Raw genomic sequence first — 23894 nt, 5'->3', positions numbered from 1 at the left:
TATTTTCAACATAGATTTTCGATTCTATGTCAAATAATTCATCTTTTTATGCTTTTTTGTGATAATTTTTTGCCTAAATTGAGGGTGCTATTTACATATATTTTAAATTTAAATTCGACCAAATATTATGACTTATTCCTTACATTTTATGATAAGAAATCTTTTGAAAATTGCCATGCCATTTGTAAGTCTTTTTTCTGATCTTCTAATACCATTATACAAGTGTCTACCCCCTTGTAAAGATGCAAACAGTTCAGTTCAGTTCAGTTCAGTTCTCTCCATATGGAGAGATTTTATTTCTCAGTATATATAGGCCTTCGGCCTTACGTATAGGATAATGGCCAAGGATTAGAACGCGAGTGGGTAAGAATGGCTGAGCCGCGGACCTGAGAGCACATCAGACATATCGAATTGCATGCTGAATACGAGGATTGTCCCTATATCTAATAATAATAATAATTTTGATTTTGTGAAATTCGCGATATAATACAAATTATTAAAATTTCATATTTTTATATTTTTCAAATTTAACAGTCCTCGAAGTAAACTTTATAAATCTAATGATATGTAATTAAACTATAGGCCTATGTAGCTGGGATGAAAAGCCGACTCAATTGAAAATTTGACCTTTCATATAGAACTTAAACATTTGTTTCCAAAAAGACCTACATTTTTTAGTGTTTTGAGGAAAAAATTTATATCTTTAATAATGAAGGTCACAATTTTCATATGATTGACGGCTGTTCAACCCAACTTCCTACTATTTACTGCATATCGTTAGATTTATACAATTTACTTTGAGGACTGTTAAATTTCAAAAATATCAATTTTAATAATTTGCCTTAAAATGTGTATTGTATCGCGAATTTAATAAAATCTAAATTATTTGATATCAGAAGGATGTGTCTGATTTGCTCTTAGGTGCCACAAACAAAATACGTAAAAACGTCGCTATCCGAGCCCTTACAATGCAATCTGTGAAAAGCAAGTCAAGATCAAAACGGGCAGGTTAAATTGTTGGCTAAGTACGTTGTACTTATTATGCAAGATGTGTTTTACCCTCACTTAGGCTTTACTTCGTAGGCCTTTACTTTTATTTATTTGGACCTTTCTTTCTACGCTTACTGTTTTTTATAACATTTTTTTCCTTCTTTATATTTTTATACGTTTTCAGTGGCTTAGGCCCTACATATAATTTGTCATATTTTGGGCAACATTGCTACATATACATAATACACATTCTGTATCAATGTATTTAGGCCTATGAATCTGTTTATTTTCAAATCGTTCTCTTCGGGCATGTTTAATAATGATAAAAGCCACAGTAGGTCTATTTTCTGTATAATTTTTATTTGTCATTAGTATATCTGATGTTTCATCTTATGGTATTTTGGCATGCTTGAATATTTACTTACATCAATCAGTAGGCCTATCCGATACCGTAAAACGGGTAACTTTGGGCTCTTTTCAGAGTTTTTAAACCACTGCTTCCAAACAAAACCAAATATATTTCTAATTATCTCTTTTTTATAACGTTAGGGTTCCTTCTACACCTTGAAGTTGAAAAAGATTTTTGAATAATTTTGAAAGGGTGCCCTAGGGGTTGAAAATAGCCTGACCAAAGTTACCCCGCATTTGGGGCAACTTTGGTCAGAGTATTACATTCCATGAAGAAAAGAAAATGAAAAAAAATGATCTTCGCTGTATATGGGCAAGGTTTTGTTTTTTGTGACATTTGTCCCCATGCAAAATTAAGCAAGCACGCATCCTTGCTCACAAATATCGATTTTTATTTTGTCTGAAAAAAATGTAAAAAATGCTCATTTTTGGTCAATAATATTTTCGTAACTTTCAAAGAAATTGGACATGAGCGACTTCTTCCAAATATATTTCTTAACAAATTGAGACCAAATATGACTAAAAACAATATTGCTGTACGGAAATATGACCATTTAAAAATATATTTGAACGACCAAAGTTACCCTGCTTACCGAAGTTACCCCCATTTTACGGTAATTAAATATTACAATGTTAGGGACGCTCCATTTGATTTCGGAAGGGGACTGGAAGTTGAGGTGGCTTTTATTTCGCGTCGAAGGCGGCGAAGTTTGTTTTGTTTTTTGCCGACAAAGTTCAAGGACAATAATAGGCCTAGGTAAAATGTGTTGTAGTACATTTAAAATTTTCGTACCTTTTCGTACCTGATTTTGGTCCTTCTGCTGCGAATCAACGATATATATCCTCGGAATGATTCCATCACAAAATTATCCAAGATAAACAATAGTGTCCATAATTGCATGGTTGTTCCAAAATCGTAAACTCGATTCACAGAGAAGAGTATCATTGCTCAGGTATAGCGATAGGTGTAGTTTTCTTGAGGTTGACAACTGTAATGACCATTTCATATGAGCCTATACATGCTATATGACCTTTTTGCCAATTTTCCTTATTATGCAAAATAGAGACCTAAACGCAACTACTTCAACAGTTAATCATTAGAAGTGGGCATAAAGAACTATTGATGGTCTAATCACTTTAATGATTTTACGAATCTACGTTTATTCAATTTGTGTAACAAACATTTTAAATCTTTATAATTCAAGAAGGTGGTTACGGATGATTTGAACTAAACACCTGGATCGTGATATGATGGGTATTTCTATAGAAATTTTACATAAAGCTGAGTCGGACTATTTTTGTACTCGCACCTAAAATTTAGTACGATCATTATATTAGTGTATTGTCCGGCATCAATGAGTAATTGATCAATTTGTAAAGAGCAACCTATTTCAATAACACTCCATTCGTGAAAAATAATGGAGCGGTAAAACAATAGCGCGACGTCATAGGTGTGTATTAAGTCGGTTAATGGCCGCGGATTAGAACGTGAGTGGGTAAGAATGGCTTCGCCGCTCCGCGGCTCAGCCATTCTTACCCACTCACGTTCTAATCCTTGGCCATTATCCTATACATAAAGTACAGTACAATATATTTACCCATCACCAGTGAGCAAAAGAGTTTGCCTGATTTTATGAGCATTAAAAATAAATTTTGATAATGAAATTATAGTTTGTTGATTTCTAGACTGAAATAGAGTAATAAAATAATTGAAATTTGGAATACACTCTGACAATAAGCGATTTCTTTCATTAGCATAAGCAGGACATTTTAATACAAAATGATACAAATCTTCAATTTCACCAGTGTGGCAGATTTTACAAATACGTAAATTTCGAGGAACCTTAAACCATATTCCACGAACATATTCTAACTCAAGAACACCCAATCTGGCTTTGGTCAGAAGTATTTTATGAAATGGTTTCTCCAGCCACAATAAATAGTCTTCCACCACTAGATTTTCTTTGATTTGAGTATAAAAAGTAAGTGATGAATATGTATTTAATGCATTTCGCCAATTTTGTATATCAATATCTTTACATCTCTGTTTGAAAACATCAATAAAATAATTTACATTGTCAACACCTTGAGCAATCCATATTTCACCAAAACCGTAAGAGTACAGAATATTTTTGATCTTCATAGCCCAGCATTCTTTACCATTCTCTGCCTTTTTGTATTGAAACTCATAGCTTTGTCTTAAAAACCTGTTATTATCCAGTGATAAAATGTAAAACCAATACTTAATACAGTTAATAAGTGAATTTACCAACAGTGCATTTCTACCAAGTTCACCACGAATGGCACAGTGTGGGATAGATTTACATGATTTAGATACACCAAGAACATAACGACAAAACTTAATATGTACTCTTTCAATTATCTGGGACTCAGATGTTCCCCAAAGTTCACTACCGAAAAGGAGTATAGGTCTTATTTTTGTGTCAAAAATCTTGAAAAGAACATCCACAGGGAGAGGACTATAGCTTTTCAAAATCTTTATGAGACCAAAGAAAGCTTTGTTAGCTTGCGATGCAGTGGATTTCTGTGCATTAAGCCAGTTCCCATTACTTGAAAACACATTACCTAGGTACTTGAAGGTATTGACCACTTCTATTCTTGTTCCCTTATAAAACCATTTCTCAGTACGTTTAAGAACACCACCTCGTTTAAATACCATGATTTTAGTTTTATCTATATTTACTGAAAGGCCCCATTCATGACAATATTCTGCTAGAACATCAAGTTGTTTTTGTAGACCAAAGATAGTGCCACTTATAAGAGCTAAGTCATCAGCAAATAGTAGATGACTGATAAAACATTGATTTATCTGCACTTTTTCAGTGTCGTCAGAGTTCAGTCGTGTACTCAAATCGTTTATAAAAGTTTGAATAAAAATGGTGACAGCAAAGAACCTTGCTGAACTCCAGCCTTACAAGAAAAAACATTTGTTATACTTGTAGATGTTCTGACACAAGCATTTAATTGCATATACATTGAACTCAAAACATTAAGAACATTACCAGTAATACCATATCGTTTCAGCTTAAATAATAGAGCATCATGATTTATTAAATCAAAAGCTTTACGAAAATCTACAAAGCCTATATAGACCCTTCCACGCTTCCATGAAAGATATTTATTGATAACTGTATCCAATATAAAAACATTATCTGTGGTTCTGAAACCTTTACGGAAGCCGGCCTGTTCTTGATGGAAAACATTTTCAGCCTCAGCCCAAAAGTTTAACCTTTCGAGCAAAACTTTAGAAAAACTTTACTCATTATAGGAAGTAAAGAAATACCACGGTAATTTGCTGGATCAGTTTTATTCCCTTTTTAAAATAGGAATAATAAGACTGGATGCCCATTGGAGTGGAAATGATCCAGTGGTCAAGATCAGGTTGCAAAACTTCACCAAAATATCACTCAACTCATTAATTGGACTGTTTTTGAAAACAAGACTTAGGATAAATAGCGCCATCATTGTTCAACTTTTCTTTAAATTGACTCGATTTATGCCATGGAAGTTGAAACAAACTTTTGAGCTCGCCACCTAATTTTTGAATGTATTGCCCTGCACTGGACGTACGTTATCTGTACCTCTGGCCCTGCACTGGACGTACGTTATCTGTACCTCTACATTGTACCATAGATTATCAAAGAATATGTATATGGTGAGTCCACCTGTAAGATTAGTGTCTTTGAAAGGAGCGGTGTCGTTGTAAATCTATCCTTCGCAGTCGAAGTGACGTAATAATCGGATTAACTACCACAGCGATAGGGTAAAACAATTTTTGAATGTATCGCGCAGCACTATAAGTAGGTTGTACTCATCACCTGTATATGTCTGCAATCATAGATTGAATACAATACCGCTCCTTTCAAATATATTAATCTTACAGGTGCGAGTGATCAGCTTGATATGGTTCAGTGCATAGGTATCGCGTGAACGTTGTAGTGCAGGGCGATATATTTAAAAATTATATTCATCTATTGCTATGGTAGTTAAGCTGGTTATTACGTCACGTCTATAGCGAATAATGGTTATCTTTGGTGCATTTTTTCATTTTCATTAATTGTTTAAAAATGACACATATAACATGTATAATAGGGGGCCTACCGTATTATTTTTCCAGTAAGCATATTCTACATCTGTTTTGAAATTCCTGTTGAATTAATTCCATCTTTTTTGTTCTCATTTTCTCTATTCCTACAGAGGTTTCTACTACAATACAGTACACTCTACGCAAGAGAAAAGTCGACCAGTATCTAAACGTGCCATTTCGAATCGATCCCAAAACTGGAGATGTAATAACTATATTTCCGTTGGATGTGAACAGAGCCGGACAATATATTTTGCTATCTTACGCTTATGCTAGAAAAGGAGCGAAAAAATTAAAAGCCACAACAAGATTGTATTTAAATATTATACCTATAAGAACTCCGATAGCTAATCTAGAGAACGCCGAAACGATACACGGATATATCGTCGAAAACGTTGAAGGTGCTTTAAATGTTTCGGTACCATTACCGACTAAAAAAGGAGGTATTCGAGTCTTCATCCCGACGACAGAGCCAGCATTTGCTGCTGCTATATTCCGCGTAAATGGACGCACTGGTGAGGTGCGAACATTGGAACCACTTGATAGAGAAGAGAGAGACGCGTATGAACTGCTCATAAGAATTGTACACCATGAGAAGAATGTCGATTATCGTTATGTTGTACATGTTTTAGACGTAAACGATAATCCGCCAAGATTTTACCATCATGTGGCAAATTTTACGTTTATGAAAACACGGATGTGCGTCTACCGTTGAATGCGACAGATGACGATGTCGGTGAGAATGCCATAGTTACCTATCGCATTGCATGGGGAGGTAGCCGATATTTCGAGATTGACTCCCATAAAGGCGTCTTATATAATGTACGTCAAATTGACTACGAAAGAACCACTAGAATAGAGCTAATAGTTCATGCGTTCTCTGGTAATCTATTTAGTTATACCCAAGTGGTTGTTTATGTTCGTGATATGAATGATAATCCACCAATATTGCGAGATTTCCAGGTGTTTTACAATGGACTCTCAGAATCAATGTCGGGAGCTGAGGTTGTCCAGGTTCCGGCTCATGATATCGATATCACTGGTGATTTGACCTATGGAATGATTCCGGGTCAGGGAGAAGAGAACATATTAGTAATCGATGAGAAGACTGGAATGATTAGGGTGGATGCTAATTTGGCGCCGGATGGAGAGGTTGTGAAGAGCACAATAACGGTTTGGGTAACAGGTAATTATAACGATATTATTTCACTATTCACTGTGCGTAAAAATGGCCTCCTTCAAATGGCGTAATTCAGTGACCTCCATTCAACAATCATAGCGTAAACGCTGACCTCACGTAGTCACGTTGTTGGGTATGAGTTTAAATACCCAACATATTCAAAGTTCATTCTATGAAAGGACACGTATATTGATGATTGAACATCAGGATCGGTACAGTATAAACTGGTTAACAAAGTTCTGTGTATCTGATCCAGAATGTTCACTTACTTCTGTATGTTTCAACAACACCTGTTGTCTTTATCAACACTTGATGGGTAGTGACTGCTATTGGCAATTGACGCTAGAAGTAGTTCCAGCGTTGATCTTGGAGTTGCCATTTGGTTTTCCTCCAAGGGATTTTTTGGATCCCTGTTTCAGAAACTCACCATATATAATGTGAAATAGTTGGTACTGTCCTTCATCTCTATTCATGGTTGGTAACTCAACATCATGTCAAGAATTCCAAGCAATTGTCGGAAGATCTCCTAAAGTGGTCATTGATGAGGAAGACATTCTAAACTCCCATGGTGTGGTGAGTTTATTCACCAACACACCCATCGACCAAGTGTTAGACATTGTTCAAAGTAGACTGGAGAAAGAAAACGTATTGCAAGACAGGTTTTTTAGTTAACAAGTGAGGATGTGATAGAACTTCTTGAGTTCATACTAACTACCACATATTTTACCTTTAGAGGTAAAATTTACCGCCAGCTTTTTGGTACTGCGATGGGCAGCCCGGTATCTCCGATTGCGGCTAACATATTGATGGAAGCTCTCGTACAGCAGGCGATTGCTACGGCACCCTTAGATAATAGACCGAAGCTATGGCTGCATTATGTGGATGACGTTTTGGAAGTTATTAACTAAGATTGCATCCAGCAGCTCACCGACCACATCAACCAAGTTGACAAAAAGGGGTCCATAAAGTTTACGTACATTTGAACAGGAATCCCATGGTAGCCTTCTGTTCCTGGACACATTGATAGTGAAAAAGACGACGGCACTGTATATAGCTACTGGTCTACCGTAAGCCAACACATACAGACCAAAATCTCAACTATCAGTCTCATCACCCTTTACATCAAAAACTTGGTGTGATACGCACATTGTACAACAGGAAAGACAGCGTTGTGACTGAAGAGGAGGACAAAGTGGAAGAAGAGGAAAAAAATCAACGAAGCCCTTAGAACATGCGGGTACCCTGATTGGACCTTTAAAAAGGTCAAAGACCAGTTACAAGGTGTCAAGCCCTAGAAAGTGAGCAAAAAGACTGATGACAAAACCAGGAGCGCGGTTGTGCTTCCCTATGTTAAGGGTGTTACGGAAAGAAGAATTTCCAGAGTGATGCCGCACAACACTCTCAGAAAATAGCTGATACATCCTAAAGACAAACGCGATCCTAACAACACCATGGACGCAGTATTTAAGATCTCCTGCAAGAACTGCGATTTGTCCTACATAGGCGAAACAGGTCACATATAACTCCAAGATAAACGCTTCTAGCGTCGGTCCCGGTTGCCAATAGCAGTCACTACCCATCCAGTGTTGATAAAGACAACAGGTGTTGTTGAAACGTACACAAGTAAGTGAACATTCTGGATCAGATACAAAGAACTTTGTTAACCAACACGTTATTGAGTTTAAAGTTTTTGTGTGTCCTGACAGATGAACATGAGATAATATATATTTTACGGTGCAAAGCCTTGGTCATTAGTCGCGCTCAGCGAATCGCGTTTTTCGGTTCAATAGTTATCTGCTTTTCAGCTCTTTTCGGCACTATGGAGATCATGACAATAATATGTACTGAATAGGATGCTTCCTATCCCCCTATGACATTAGTCCCAGGTGAGTGCAACTCAGGGTTTGTGTATTAGCCAGACCATTCACGATCCTATGGAAATTGCGATGTCACGGGTACATGTCATTATTTAAAACTGCTGTTTTGACGTACCAAGCACTTCAGTGCAAATATTAAAATACTTGACAATTTAGTTCTTTGAGATGAACAAATTTTTGAAGTGCTTACAAAGTTGCAGATAGGTTTTGTAAATCATTTTAAAATCCAAACAATGAAGAAAATAGCTTTAAACGATTTCTCTTGTAATGAAAATATAGAATATCGACTTTTGCCAAGTATCATTTATTTCAACTCTTCACTCTTAAAACTCCAAGTCGATTTGACTAGGTTTCTTTAGTAAACTATGTTCAGCTCGTATATCGGCGATCAACGTTAAGAGTGATCTATAAAGCCTAGTTGATCTGCCTGGTCTATATTTTGCGTGTTAAAGAAAATAGACAAAGTATAGGACTTCAATTGATAATTTGTAAGACAATTCTCCAAATAAAATATATTAATATTAATCCGCGATGTTACAAGGCCCGCCGATTACGAGATAATAAAACTATAGATTTTCCACATCAAATATGACCTTATACTAGCCATGACTTTGGGTCAAATTTGCCTCGGAAATTCTAGTGAGATCCTGTTTCACTAGAAATCTAGTCGACAAGATCGTTTTTAAAACGACATTGTCGAATAATTCGATCTTGTCGAATGTCGACTAAAAGAGTGTCGTTAATTTTCTTGCAGATGGAGTCCATGGAGCTCAAGCGATGTGTCGAGTGGAAATCACCACTGTGTCTATGGAGATGTTAACCAATGGCGTCAGCGTACGTATCCCTGGACTATCTGAGGATTCTTTTCTTAGTGACTCTGGTTTGAAAAACTTAAGAAGATCTCTTGCGAAAACGTTGCGTACCCGAGTCAGGAATCTTGTGATTTACAACGTCCAGCAGAGTGCTTATGATGGGGTACCGCTTCTGAACATAACATTTGCCGCTAAAAAACCCAAAGCTAATGCTTATATTGCACCGGATAATATCATCAATACTATTTATTTTGAGCGTAAGCAAATAGAGAGCACGAGTGGGTTAACCATCGTACCTGCTGAAGACGACGTTTGCGTGGCAGAATCGTGCCCAGGATATGAAAAATGCCGTTCACGTAAAGTGTTCTCGGATGTTAACGAGGTTTCTGCTAATACGAACGGTCGTTCTGTCACATTCCGTGGGATATTGCCAGCGATAGAACAATGGTGCGAATGTCCTGAAGAATATCAAGTCAATAATTGCTCAGATGTAGTGGATTTTTGCGAATCGCAACCATGTATAAATAGCGGTGTCTGTGAGCCATACGATGGAGGATATTCGTGTATTTGTCCACGTGGTTATTCAGGTGAGTTAAATATGGCGCCATTTTAATATTGGGCAGTCGAGGCTACGGCTTTGGGTTGGGTTGCGTGCTAGGATTTATGATTGCCGCTTATTAGTTGCTCAGATCACTCCATTTCCAATAGCTTTCAATACGGGAGACTATAGGCAGATCAATATATGGGGTAGTACCGGGGCCCACATTCGAGAGGCGGATGTGGTCTAGCAGCAAGATGCGCATACATGTAGCCTATAAGTTGTCGTCTGGGAACTTCGGGCAGCTGAATGCCCGCTCCCCTCCCTAGTACGGCATTTGTTAAAGGCCTCAACTATGCAAATGAGATACTGCCATTGATCGTATTCAAAAGTGCGCCAGCTTCTGTCAAAGAAGAACGGCACTTGTTTACACTTTGCGAGTGTAAACACGGAATTGGGATTATGAATGGCTGATTCAATCGTCTGACAATCATAACAACAGACACGGGATTCTGATTGGCCGATTACGCGTAAAACGTTGGTCGGCGCAAACAAAGTTCCGAGCATAATATTAATATGAAACATGATCTTCATCCGTGGCGTTGTCTTTTTTTTAAAGACAGTTCTTGTTAGATGTTAGAACTAAACTGTAATATTCATAAGCAGCTAATTAAGGTTATTAATTATTTTAAACTGTTGTGATTTGGTAGTTCACAGCATCTTACGAATGGTAGTGAGCTTTGGCAAAAACTGCATTGCTCAATTCATAGCGAGCGTGTAGAAGAATTAAAATATCACAGATATACTTTCATAGGTGCTGCGGTTCTTGAGTTACGTTGTAAAGAGGGCTGAAACAACAACACTTTTGTAAAATGTACATAACTCATTAACAACAATAAATTAAGCAAGTTTGCAAAGTATACGATTTGTAGAATGAACTTTTGCAAAACATCAAGGTGTCAATTTTCAATAATATATTGATCTAGATAATACCAATCGATTTTTAGGTTGCTTCGACCAACAATACCTCGTCTACCCTTAAAGCAGCTTCGGCGCTAGAGTTCTTGTTGTTGTAGAGTGCCTTACCTTTTTCACTTTTTTATGCCATGTATATTTTATATGTGATTAACAAATATTCACCAGACTACATGTATAATGTTACCGAGAAATATGTAAAAAAAAGTCATGTTTGGGTCCCTTCGGACACAAAGAGTTGAGAGACCTTTGCTTCATCACTAGCTTAAAATTGCCAGCAAAATACCGAGGGATTAATGTGCAATAAGGTCCTATCTGCATAGCTGCCCCATAGGCATTTGACAATTTCTGCATTGTATATTGTACACATCTAAGAATAAGACACCTGGCAGCAGATAGGGCATTCTTGCCCTAAACCTTTAATGTGGTAGCAAAGAATAGGATTAATCCGGTTTATAATCCAGTGAGATTGATTCCTGGCCAATGAAATGTCTGTTCTTTCCAAAAGCAGCAATAAACGATTCATCTCATTGGCGAAATATGAATCACTCATTGCAAGCAACTCTATATAGTGTATGAAATCAACTCGTCGCCGGCGAACGGAAATACTGAAAGAAGCGTACCGTAACATACCGGCGTAACATATAGGCCAACAAGTTGCTGACATACGCAGGTTTCTTATAAAATAATAATATAAAACCGATGAAAGAAATCAAAATGTCGCTAGAATATTCAAAGTTTCAAGTTTCGGCAAAAGTCTGTAAACCGGGGTCAAAAGATGAATGGGAAAATCAGGGAAACCAGTTACTGTTTCCGCTATGTACCCAAATATTCGCATGTCGATGGCATAGTTCAACGACCTCATTTCAATAACGTACAACCTTATGTTGTAGGGGATGAGATTTAGTATCCAGTGAATTCAGAGGTCAATTTGTGAGTACATCGTTTAATATAGTGGGGTTTTTTGACTCACTGTCATCAGTCAAAAAAGTGTAGGTTTGGCCTCATCTCCTCTTTTGGGTGAAAAAAAATCGGTCGGTCGATTACCTCTCTAAACTGATCAATTTTCCTGCAGTTACCTAAATAATGTGTAAATTGCAATATTATATTCTTGTGATGCTTAATGTTTAAGCAGATTTTAAGGGATACATTTTGTTTCAAAAATGTATTTTTGGTCAATTGGAATGCAAAAATGTAGACTGGAAAAAATGTTTTTGGATTTTCAGAAATTAAGGTCGGTATTCTTTTGTAGGCGTACTTTTTTCCCATTAAAAAAAAATTAGAGTCGGTCGATTGAGGCCAAACATACAATGTTTTTGTTTACTAATATTAGATTTTAACAAATCAGCGAATTTTGAGATAGCGACCTAATATTGATTGAGGTCTTTCTAAAGAACTCCTGACCCAATATTTTTGGACTCATTTTCGTACCAATTCCAAATATGGCAATGAAACTTCATTATTTGGATGGTACTGGTTATTGATGCATGGTTATGAACTTTGTACTGATATATCATGTATATTGCGATGTACAATAATAATGGTGTAACTTGACTTCTGGAATATTAGGTTAAAAGATATGGGTAGATAAATTTATATGTCTTAAATCAATAATTTTTTGCAAATTTATCGGGTGTATGTTTACAATCAATGTCTGTTTTTATTTCATTAAATACATGATTAATGTCAAAGGCGACATTCTATACAATTGTAGAAATGCCAACGGTGTGTTGTAACTTGGTCTTTCTTCATGTTCTTTGCTAAAATAATAATATTATTTTTTTTTTCGAATTTGAGTCTCTATATTTTATTTGAAACTTTTCGTCTCCTTTTTAAATATCTTTCTTAATAATTATAATATGTAATCTCCTTACTAATGGGGAGGGGGTATTTTGCCGTAAAATGCGATGATTGATACAAAATTACAAGTTTGATGTACCAAAAGGTATAGGAACGTGTGCTTTTTTGCAAAACTTCCGATTGTGAAATTGATTTAAACTCGGACAATAACTCAATTAAGCAAAGTTTGCATGATGTCTATTTCCCCAACTCGCAAAGTACCGAAATTGTATGGAAGCGATTTAGGGCCAGGCTGTTGGGTTTGTGAATCACAAATCACGAAACGGTTCAAGCAAAGCGTGCATGATGTCTATTTCCCTAACTCGCAAAGTTACGAAATTGTACGGAAGCGAATTAGGCACAGGCTGTTGGGTTTGTGAATCACAAACACACGATATAAGCAAAGCATGCATATCTATTTTCCCGTTTCTCAAACTTACGAAATTTTACAAAAGCGATTTGTAGGGCAAGGCTGATGGTTTGTGAAATCACAAATACACTGAAACAGTTCAATTAAGCAAAGCGCGCACGATGTACATATTTCCCCGTCAGCTCTCAAAGTTACGAAATTGTAAGCGATTTAGAGACAGGCTGTTAGGTGTGTGAAATCACAAACACACGAAACGGTTGAGGACAGTAAATCGGTAACTTGTGTTTCGTGTGTTCCACACCTCAGCCCTTTCAAAAATAATAAAGATTTTGTAGTCACAAACAAACAAATAAGGAATTCGGGAAATTCCTGACAACTGATTGCGATGCCTACGGTATGCTTGTGCAAGTCGACAGCGTAATATCCACACCGAACGACGGAGCACCATCATGGCATTACCAAATCTAAATTTATGTTTGGCATTATGATACTGTAAAATACAATGCATTAATTTATTTTTCTTCCCCTGTTTTTTTTTCAGGAGACAATTGTGAGATAGATTTGCATCATAGCCAATGTTTTGACGGAGCCTGCATGCACGATGGTACATGCGTAGATTTACCCAATGACGATGGCTTCGTCTGTACATGCCCAGATGGCTTCGATGGGCCGCAATGTGAGCTGACGTCTCGGTTTTTTCCTCGTGGTGCCTACATAGCATTCCCTACGCTGAAACAACGATCAACAATGAAGATCTCACTCAAGTAAGATCATTTGTGCATTTGTTTTGCTGGGGTGTTTGTGTGTTTGTTTGATGGGGTGCTTGATTGTTGTTTGCTTATTTTAATACTTTCATATCTTACGATAGACGTATTTTATATCATCTTTAATCTGGATTAATCATCTTAGGAAGCAGGGTGTATGTATTGTCATGCGGAACTGGCTGCGAGTTCTTCGTCATCTGTTGCATCTGGTCCATGCATAGTATTTCAAAGGCAGTTATGGAGAGAGCGGACGATTGCAACTTTAATTTAGGTTAAGGTTAGGATTAGCGTTATGGACTTGGGTTAAGGTTAAGATTATAAAAGGTTAGATATTTCATTTCATATACATGTAGAATTGTAGCGAACCCTGTTTTCGACCCAACGAGCCTTCGACCTATCGAGCCGCTGACATATGGGTCAGTAAACTGGCTGCGATACAATCAGCCTGTCCAATGGTGTATACAGGAAAGACGTCACAGCATTTGTACAGTATGTGATGTCAGTTGGAAGTCGGATATAGGCCTATATTAATTTTCAGATATAGCAAAAACAAAGACAGTAATTCTTTATTTTGGAAACACTTCAATTGTTCTGTTATTTGTTCATCTTTGGAACTAAAATGTTCAATTTCAATGAGGTTTTCTGCAAAATGTAGCTTTGTAAACATGGTAAACGCTTTAAACAATCAGGTAATAAATTGAAAATTGAATATGCACGACTTCAGACTGATTTTGCTTGATCACACCATATTTATACTTTTGTGATGTAGGCCTATATTTGTGACACACATTTGTGAGCCAAAATCAATTCAGCTCAGAGCCTAAAGAACACGTACTACATGTATATTTTGATTCCTACACGTATATATTATTATACAGGCAAGTTCGAAGTATTTTGCTGAGGCGAACCCGCTTACACCTCATAACACCTCTGAATTCCCCACCCACTCGTTCAATGCAATTATGCGTACGTGTGGTTCATAGTTTGCTCAAATAGGCCTATAATTTGGGTCCCCAAAAATATGTTATTAACTTAAATAAATTTCAGGCCTAGACCCTATTCAAATCAAATTATATGGTCTACATCATGCGGGTAACGGTATTTTGCGAGTTGCGAGTTAAATCGTTGAAACTATTAAAATAAACTTAATAATAATATTATTCATTTATTATTCAAATGTTTCAGTAAAAGAAAGGATAAGGATGGGTAACAAACTCTATTCAGTCGTTCAGATTTCGGCATTTTGAGACTCTTAGGCCTAGGCCGATGTAATTATTAATAACAGCCGTTTTTTGGCCGGATTGGGTTGGGTTTTTTTTATTAGGAATATTGTTTGCCAACAAATTTCAGATTTGCTTTCTGGGTCAAAAATCCTGACCCTATACTGAAATGTCGACTTCAACTGTCTATGATTTTTGCCCCCGGCATCTCTGTAAACATGCATGGTAAAAAAACCCAACATAATTGCAAAATCAGCCTTCAGTCAATAATACTTAATAGCCCCCCTTCCTGGAATCATATATCTGTGCTTTGATTTACCCATTTAAAAAACCTGGATACCTGAAGTAGGCCTATGTGGGACCACTGATCGATCGTCCATGCAGTCGGAAAGGCGATGATGAGAATTCGAGAAACATGGGAGAATAATGTAGGCCCTATATTATTAGCGAAACCATGCACGATTGCACTTGTACCGAAGGAGAATTTATGGTTGTGTGTACATTTCCGCACGATTTTCTATTGTTTATTTTACCATCTGTCTAGGGCCCAAGTTCAAGGGCGTATATGGGGAAACCTGGCAAGATTGCTTTCTTTCTAGGGTCTGTTCATATGCCTATATAAAAATATCGGGGAATATAAATATAGGTGATAAAATGTTGGGCCTACGTACAAAGTGCCGATAGGTAGGCCTATAAGTGATTGGACTCAGAAAGTACCAACAACAGAACAGGCAAACTGTTTGATTGGTAATAATTTGACAACATTAATTTCGACTAGTCATATTAGTTAACGGAAGTTCATGGTTTTGAATCCCATTTCATCGCATTTCCTTGCTTTTTTTTCAGTGGCCACCGGGAGTGGCCAAGGGGTCTATATTGGATATCGATATGATGCTGCTGGGATTCACAATGAAAATATACCAAATTTGATAAACAAAAACAATCTAAAAGTATACCAGTTTCTGTTATTTTGTTAAAAATCACGATAAATTTGTACAATTCTGTATACATTTTCGCACATTTTGCTTGCAAAAAAAGGAAGAATTTGCACTTTTTCTAGATTTGTTTTTTCAAAAAACACCCGTATCTCTGAAAGAGTTTTAAAAATTCTTAAACTTACAACCCATAGTTTACCAACAAGCCTGAAAATGCTCTCCAAATCTATGTTTCATAAGATTGATTTATCATTCATGTTCAAAGTGACGAAATTATCGTGATTATGATAGAACCAGAATCTCAAATTGATCCATAGACTCCATATCCAGGGTCTATGCTGCACCGCAAAGTGCGAGTATTCCCTTGGCAGGAATGAGGCCTTTGTATTCTGGGGGCGTGATGTGTGTTCACTTTTAGCGCCAGAGGATGTTAGACAGGTCAGGTTAAGGTCGTGGATATTTTTGGAAAAGCAAAATGTAATACATGTATAGAAAATATCAACATACACATACTCCCATTATACTAAACGAACTTTATAGAACTTTTGGTTTATCATGCTGTAAACAAAAAAGCCCGGCAAAAAAGTTAACGGGGCAGAAATCCGTAAGAAAGATTAAGGAAGAAAGAAAGAAAGAAGATAAGGTGTAATTCGAAGTTTCTCCGGAACCACGGACCCCTCGGGGGCTAGACACACGACCGGGGATAGCACGTTACGGTGGTGTACCTTGGCCGGCCAAGCTTTTTGTGCCGAGGCTATATGTGTGTTCAAATGATGATGGTAACGTCGCACTCTGCAGACAGAATAAACAAAGGGTGTGGCCGGTTTATAGTTTGACGCTTTTCGCCAATACGCGTTGATATTACAACGATTCGCCGAGCGTAGCGTGTATAGCGACAATGGCAAAACCGGATTTTGTAGTGCAAAAAGACGATAAGGTCGCCCTCTATAATCAGAACAAAAGACCGGTCTATATAAATTCGGATTCATCAGTGTGCAGCGATGATCACAACTAAATGGCAGAAAATTATCGCGAGATTGCGCGACGCGACAATGGTTGGGCTCGGCCCTAAACATAGGCCTACCACAGAAGAAAATTGTAATTGTGCTTTTCCCTTTCACCTGTTTGTTTGCAGTTTGTATGTTTGCTCACGTTTTGAACCCATCCTATATACATGTACCAGACTGCAGGGAAAAACACATGCGATTTAACCAACAGAATTGTTCCCTTGTGTGAATGTACAACACACATTATTCCCGAGTGCAAATAGTACAATTCCATTTGCCTGCGTGACGAAAACTGAACACATCAGCAAGAATTGTGAGGTGATATACGAAGTTGATAGAATCTAGGTCTATGTCATTCCTATGTATAACATGTGATGCTAAACTATAAACAACTCCGCTTTTATATCCAAGCCAAGTTCAAATTATTTTCTTAAAACCATGCAGTGGCTGTATAAAAGGTTAGACACAGTAAACGTGTACTTTCTAAAAGATTTATTTAACCCAAATCACTCTTCCAGTGTAGTAGGCCCCCTATTTTGGTTTAACGTTTGTATTCCATAAATGCAGTGTGTAATAAACCAAAACTTCATTTTCCTTAAAATTGGATGTCAAACATAGGTTTATGGGGTCTTACCAGATATAAATGTTACATGGCACTATTACTGACACGTACTGACCCACAACATTTCTCGCGCACTAAGTAGTAGGGTGGCATTTCTAGACGTTCTCACTTCCGGTTTGCACATTAATGAGGGGCGCGTGCTAGTTATCATATCTGCATATTCATGAGATAAGCGGGGCTAATTAGCATATATGAATGAGGTGGGCGTAGCTTTATTAATATTAATGAGATGGTCTGGCTAATGGATCGGGATGAGGGGGTGGGTAGGGTGGCTACTAGTTTTCCACCTTAGGTCGCGCAATTTCCATATTACGTCCGGGGTTACGTCACGGGTGTGTGTTTGTTCACCGAATAAAAAAAAATCTCTAAATTAAAACGTTGAAGCCGCCGTTCTATTAGACGTATCGGTGTCAAACATCTTTACGTGATGGGACGAGGCGCATAGGCCAAGCTACAAAGCATGGAAGAGTCTGAGAAAGAAATGTAATTGCAGATAAAGAGCAAGGACAAGAAGACCACTCCAACAAATCATGTGACCAATTCTACTGTCAGCTTTGGGAATTCTTGATCCAATCTCATCTGCCAGAGAGGCCAATTTATTTGAGGGTGCCTGTTTGTTTGCATCATCCCTATTATTAACTACATAATTATAATGTCTTCTCTTTTACTACAGCTTTTCGACATCGGTGGAGAATGGTCTGCTTATGTACGTGGCCAGGTACAGCCAACAACACGACTTCTTCGCCATCGAACTCGTAGAAGGCCAGGTGGCCTTCTCATTTGCAGTTGGACAACTTATCATGAGGGTACTTGTTGGTACACCAGGTGGTGTCAATGATAGAAAATGGCATTTGGTAGAGTTATATTACAGGAGGAAGGTAATTATTCAAGCAATTGGTGGTGATGTTAATGTTAGCCCGCCGCCCGCCTGCCGTTAGACAGGTCACTGAAATAAAGCTCTGGATCTGGATGAATACTGGTCAACGCTCCAAGTGGAGCCCGGCGATCAGGGTTGTTGTGCGCAGATGGTGCTATGTTAATCGAACTTCTGGAGATGGTTGAGTACTTGGGTCTTAAAATTCATGGGTTCAGTTACAGTGCTTATGTGGTATGGCAATTTATTCCAATCGGAAATAGTCTGATGGAAAAAGGAGTACTTTAAGCAGTTCTTATTTGCAGCTGGAATCTGGTAGGTGTTTGCGTGCGAGTGCCTTGATAGACGACGGGCGACTGAAGGAGGTCGTCGACCGGTAGGGGCAGGAGTGATGCTCGCTCTGACGCTCAGTTTTAATCTAATAAAGTAGCCTAATAATTGCCGTTCGTATTTTTTTATCCAGGTAGTTGAGGTTACTTTGGACAGCTGTGACTGGAATGAAGCAATAGTAGATGACGATAATGATGAGGAGGATGGTGGCACTGGTTCTGAGGGAGAACAAATTTCGTGTGTTGCATATGCTACTCAAGCTGTAGATGTCAATACATGGTAAGGAACTTAATCATCATCATTACAGACATCATTAACCTATAACATCCCACTGCTTGGTAAATGCCGCTCCCAAATTATGCCAATTTCTGCAATTGATGTCCAGGTTACTGTTCCTAAGTAGCTGACTAGCTCATCTCTCCATCTAGCTCGAAGTCTTCCTCTTTTTCTCGCTACATATAATGGTTGCCATAATGAGCTGACTCCATCTTCAATCTGTTATCCCTACCCAGATGTCCAGACCAATTCTTTTTACCGTTGTCAACACATCCTCCTTTACTTTTCATGTTTATTCCCTATAAATTCAGATGATTTTTTCCGGTCTATCCTTGTTAGCATCATCCTTTCCATGCTTCTTTGTGGAGTCTGAAGTTCCCTTCCAAAGTTTCCAATAATAAGGCAAATAAGATGTTCTTCATTTCTAAGTTAACATCACAAAATTGTAATATTTTTGAATGGTCATCAATTGAATGACCTTTGACCTGCTTTTCCATGTAACCTTGGAAAATAAACACCCTACCGTACAAATCTCTTATTTGAATTGTTATTTTACATGTTTTAAGAGGAACAATTTGAGACTTTTGATAAAAATCAACTTTCATCCTTGTGTTTCAGGTTTTTGGATGTAAACACACCGCTAATTATCGGGAGTCTTCCTAGCACACAAGACGAAACCAGGATACTGAATCGCAACTTTGTCGGATGTATTAAAGACGTACGCATTGATAATAAAATATTGGATTTTGAAAGCGCTCTAGCCAATAAAGGAACAGAGATAGGATGCCGGTGGCCAGATGAAGGTTGACCTGTTGTACCCTATATGAGGTGACATGCGTTTACATTAGGTACGCCCTCTGTTGGTCTGAGATAACAAAAAATTACACAAAAAAATAAAGAGAATAGTCTACATAGAGGATATTGATTGTTTTACTTGATACCAAAAATGTTTGGGCGGCAAGCGGTTGACCGACGGTTGATGGCGGTTGAACCATGTTCCCGTTGTTTAGAACAATAGAAACCGGCCGGGAAACCGGCCCACCTGACGGAACCGATTGCCAATCGGCGGTAGAGTTCTAAAGCCGTCGCTATCAAACTTGCTATAAGCTACATAATATCAAAGAACTAAAATGGCAAAGGTTTTGCAAGTTGGGTTTTGAAAAGTCTGCCATTAGCCTTTAAGAAGTATGGCGAACACGATAGAATCGCGTTGCACGAAATGGGTAAAGGACTTTGAATTTGGCGGGTGTTACCCATATTGAATAGTGCCCTCCTATTGTGTACGCCATGCTGCTGCTTGCTGCATATTATTTTGCCCTGTGTGAAACAACAGAGGGCTTCCTGAATGTAAACACGTGACATCATATATGTCAACTATGAAATCAAACTGAACTGAAATGAACTCATCTATAGATGGATGATGCTGTTGTTAGAGATTATAGTGTTGATGTTACCGCAGATCCTGATGTTTGATGTTACTAACATAATTGCAATAATGGTGTAATTTTAATCTACATTTTTCACAAAATGTAAACTTGAACGAATTTGTGAAGTTCTTACTATGTAGAAATGCATGTACATTGGATTGTTGCGAGTGGCTTCTTGGCCAGGCAGTAAACAGTAAACGGACAAGTTGTTAATAAAGAAACAATTATTGTTGAAAGAGGATAGGAATGAAAGGTGGAATTAGAGAATAGATGTTGTTGAATTGTGATACTTTAATAAAAAGAGTTTAAACTCTTTTTGAATTTTGATGCACTCTTAGAAAAGGGGGCAACTTAGAACCTTTTTGTAACGTGGGGAGCATTAAGAAATGATTGTTGAAAGAGGGTAAGCATGAAAAGTGGAAATAGAGAATAGATGTTGTTGAATCGTACTTTTCAACTCTTTTTGAATTTTGTTACACTCTTAGAAAAGAGGTAACTATAGAATATTTTTGTCCCGTAGGAAGCACCCTCGGGAAAACAAGGGTTCTTCATATGTTCAATGACACAAAAAGGTTCCCAATAGAACCATAAGGTTTCTAAAGATCCGATGGAGAACCTTTCAATGGTTCATTATAGAACTTTTAACGGTTTCCCTTGGAGGACAGCCAAAGAATTATTTTAGAACTTTTTTCTGAGAGTGTGTAGTTGTTTGAGAATTTAACGCCAGTATGTAGATATTGATGTGTATATTTTAATACGTTAGATTCAAGTCGATTTATTTATTGGCTGAGGTACCAAAAACACACAATATTATAGAATCTTATAAATATGTAAATAGTTCAGAGGTCAAAGTGCAGCTCCGATAAACACATGATATTATAGAAGTCGATGATCAGATGTCAGAAGAAAGATGTCAAAGGTCAGATTATTTGACAAGTGTGCTTGCATTAATGTGTGCCTAGATTGTGGTCCGACATTGTGTTTTCCACAATGATATCAGACCCATCACCAAAGTTTTGCGTTAAATTTCTCCAACAGTTTGATCCTACCAGCAAAACATGTGTAACAAAGTGGCGAATAGATTAGAATTTTCGGGGTGAACTGAGTATCTTCACACCGCCAAAACGAAATTATTCCGGCTTAAATTTTCACAGGGGTTATGAGAAACATATTAGAGACTTTGCGATTTCCAAACGTAGTATCACACGCCCGTGCACCTATTCATAATCCCATCACCCCCCGCCCGACACATGAGAGTGATTTTGAATATAGATACACGGGCGTATGGTACGTACGTTTGGAAATCACAAGCTCTCTATTATTATCGTACGCCCGTATGTACGTATTCAAACTCCCATCACAGGAGAGTGGCACGATTTTGAATTATATACGTGCGTACGATACGTACGTTTGGAAATCGCAACCTCTCTCTGTGCTTTCAACTGATACCATTAGTCTGCCTTTTGATGGGAAAATGTGAGGGGACGAGGCTGTCAATCTGATCAAGCATATTAATATCAGAACATTATGAATCGTGTCGCTACATTCATCTACAAGACGAAACTCGTTTGAATGAATTTCATCTTAAAAACATTCTTTAGTTCAAATTATTACATAGTTTTGCAAATTTTTTGTTGCATTCACTATGTTGTCGATGTCCATCATCACAAACAATGGGTAGGCCTAATTCCAGTTGAAACCCATAAACCCCCTATGGAAGACATGACCTTAATCTCATACACAGGGGGTGTGAATTTCAAATGAAGTCACTGGCATTCAGGTAACCCCATTTGAAATCCACAATTCCTGTGTGGAATATTAAGATCATGTCTTTTATAGAGGGTGTATGGATTATAACTGGAACTGGAACGTTCCGAATACCACACACTCCATCCTACCCACACACCCCTACTCACATCAACCCGCAATCATACGCTTGGATTTTACAAAGGCAATTGAGGACATGAACATTGTGACATTTCATCGACTGACTGACACCGCGGATCTGACATTAAATCATTTTATTTGCTTAATTCTTTTTAAATGTATGTAACCCCTCTGAAATGGTTGTGTGTCCACGTTTTGTCCACGGTTGCGGGTGAAAATAGACGCACTCCCCACATACACATGCACACCAACTAACACAAAAACGATATATGCCACATATTTATTCAAACATTAAAACAAAATATTACTGAACTATACGTAGTTGTATAGATAAAAAAATAAGTTTAACTTCAACACTGCTACATTTTCGCTCACCTGGAACGTTTTCGCTAGGTCGTCTAGCGTCTTCAGCAGATGGTGATGATGTGATCATATCTTGTCTACAATCGGAATAGTCCTTCATAGGATGTTACGATGTCCTTTTTGATGACATCACCTGGGAGGGGCACGACATCGTAACATCCTTTGAAGGACTATTCCGATTGTAGATAAGATTCATCACAGCACAACCATCTGCTGAAGACGCTAGTTGACCTAGCGAAAGCGTTCCTGGTAGTGGTAAGCGAAAAATTCAGTGTTGAAATTGCAACTCTTTAATCATTACTGAAATAATTTACGGATGAAATGCTGCCTTATTGTAAATATCAGAGTTGACATTTATTCACAATTATCACGTTTTGCTGGGATATTCTTTGACTTTATTTTTGCTGTATCTATTGTAAAAGTATTCTTTTTGGAAAGGAAATGATAAAAGAAATATTCAACTGTATCTTTAGAGTTTGGAAAAAACCTAGAATTTGACTCACACATTTTTGGAACCTTCGTAACAAACGCTTACGCTCTCAAATAGCAAAAAGGACATATTATATTGATCTGGAGTCACACGTCTAGTTACTACTATTTTCTCAATTATTTATAGTTAGGCCTCTACCAGTCAGCTACCTGCACAACCGATTCTTTTTTGTTCTGCAAGGCTCACTCAGTCATTTAATGAGGCAATACAAACGATCGAAATTGGTGTTGAAATGAGCAAAATTTTGAGTTACACCTTTTCAGTATAAATTTTTTTTTCTCAGCCAAATGAAAAGCAATAATTTTCATTTTTTCAGTAAATGGCTGGAAAAACTATAATGCTTGATACTGATTTTTTTTTTAATCCTGGTGTTAAACTTAGGCCTGAAATTCAGTCATTTAGTGTAAGATATTCGATTTTTATAGGCTTCAGCTCGGCCCGCGAGCTTTTTCTTGGATCAACCTTTTAGCTTTTCAAAGTAATATAGTTCGCTAATGAAGGATTTTCCCCAACTTTCTAAAGCACATCACCGTGAGCTATATATCATAGTTTTGTCAGAATTTCCGTTTTGATTTCACCATCTTTCACTGTCGGCTGAAAAAATG

At 37.5% G+C, this 23894-nt stretch overlaps 1 protein-coding gene across 1 annotated transcript in view; it reads left to right on the top strand.

Annotated features, from left to right (window-relative positions):
• The window catches only part of LOC140137067 (cadherin EGF LAG seven-pass G-type receptor 2-like), a gene marked incomplete at its 5' end in the record, with an annotated part of 37682 nt that extends 14261 nt beyond the window's left edge, over positions 1–23421 (top strand). The window contains 7 exon segments of the mRNA XM_072158725.1: positions 5617–6171; positions 6174–6689; positions 9315–9959; positions 13636–13858; positions 18316–18520; positions 18980–19125; positions 19741–23421. Of these exon segments, the coding sequence (XP_072014826.1) occupies positions 5617–6171; positions 6174–6689; positions 9315–9959; positions 13636–13858; positions 18316–18520; positions 18980–19125; positions 19741–19930 (2480 nt within the window).
• Positions 23422–23894: the final 473 nt, after the last annotated feature.

Source organism: Amphiura filiformis, chromosome 17 (assembly GCF_039555335.1).
Source record: "Amphiura filiformis chromosome 17, Afil_fr2py, whole genome shotgun sequence".
Taxonomy (NCBI): Eukaryota; Metazoa; Echinodermata; class Ophiuroidea; order Amphilepidida; family Amphiuridae; genus Amphiura; species Amphiura filiformis.
Note: the sequence above shows the minus strand (reverse complement) of the source record. Positions and strands in the feature narration are given on the sequence as shown.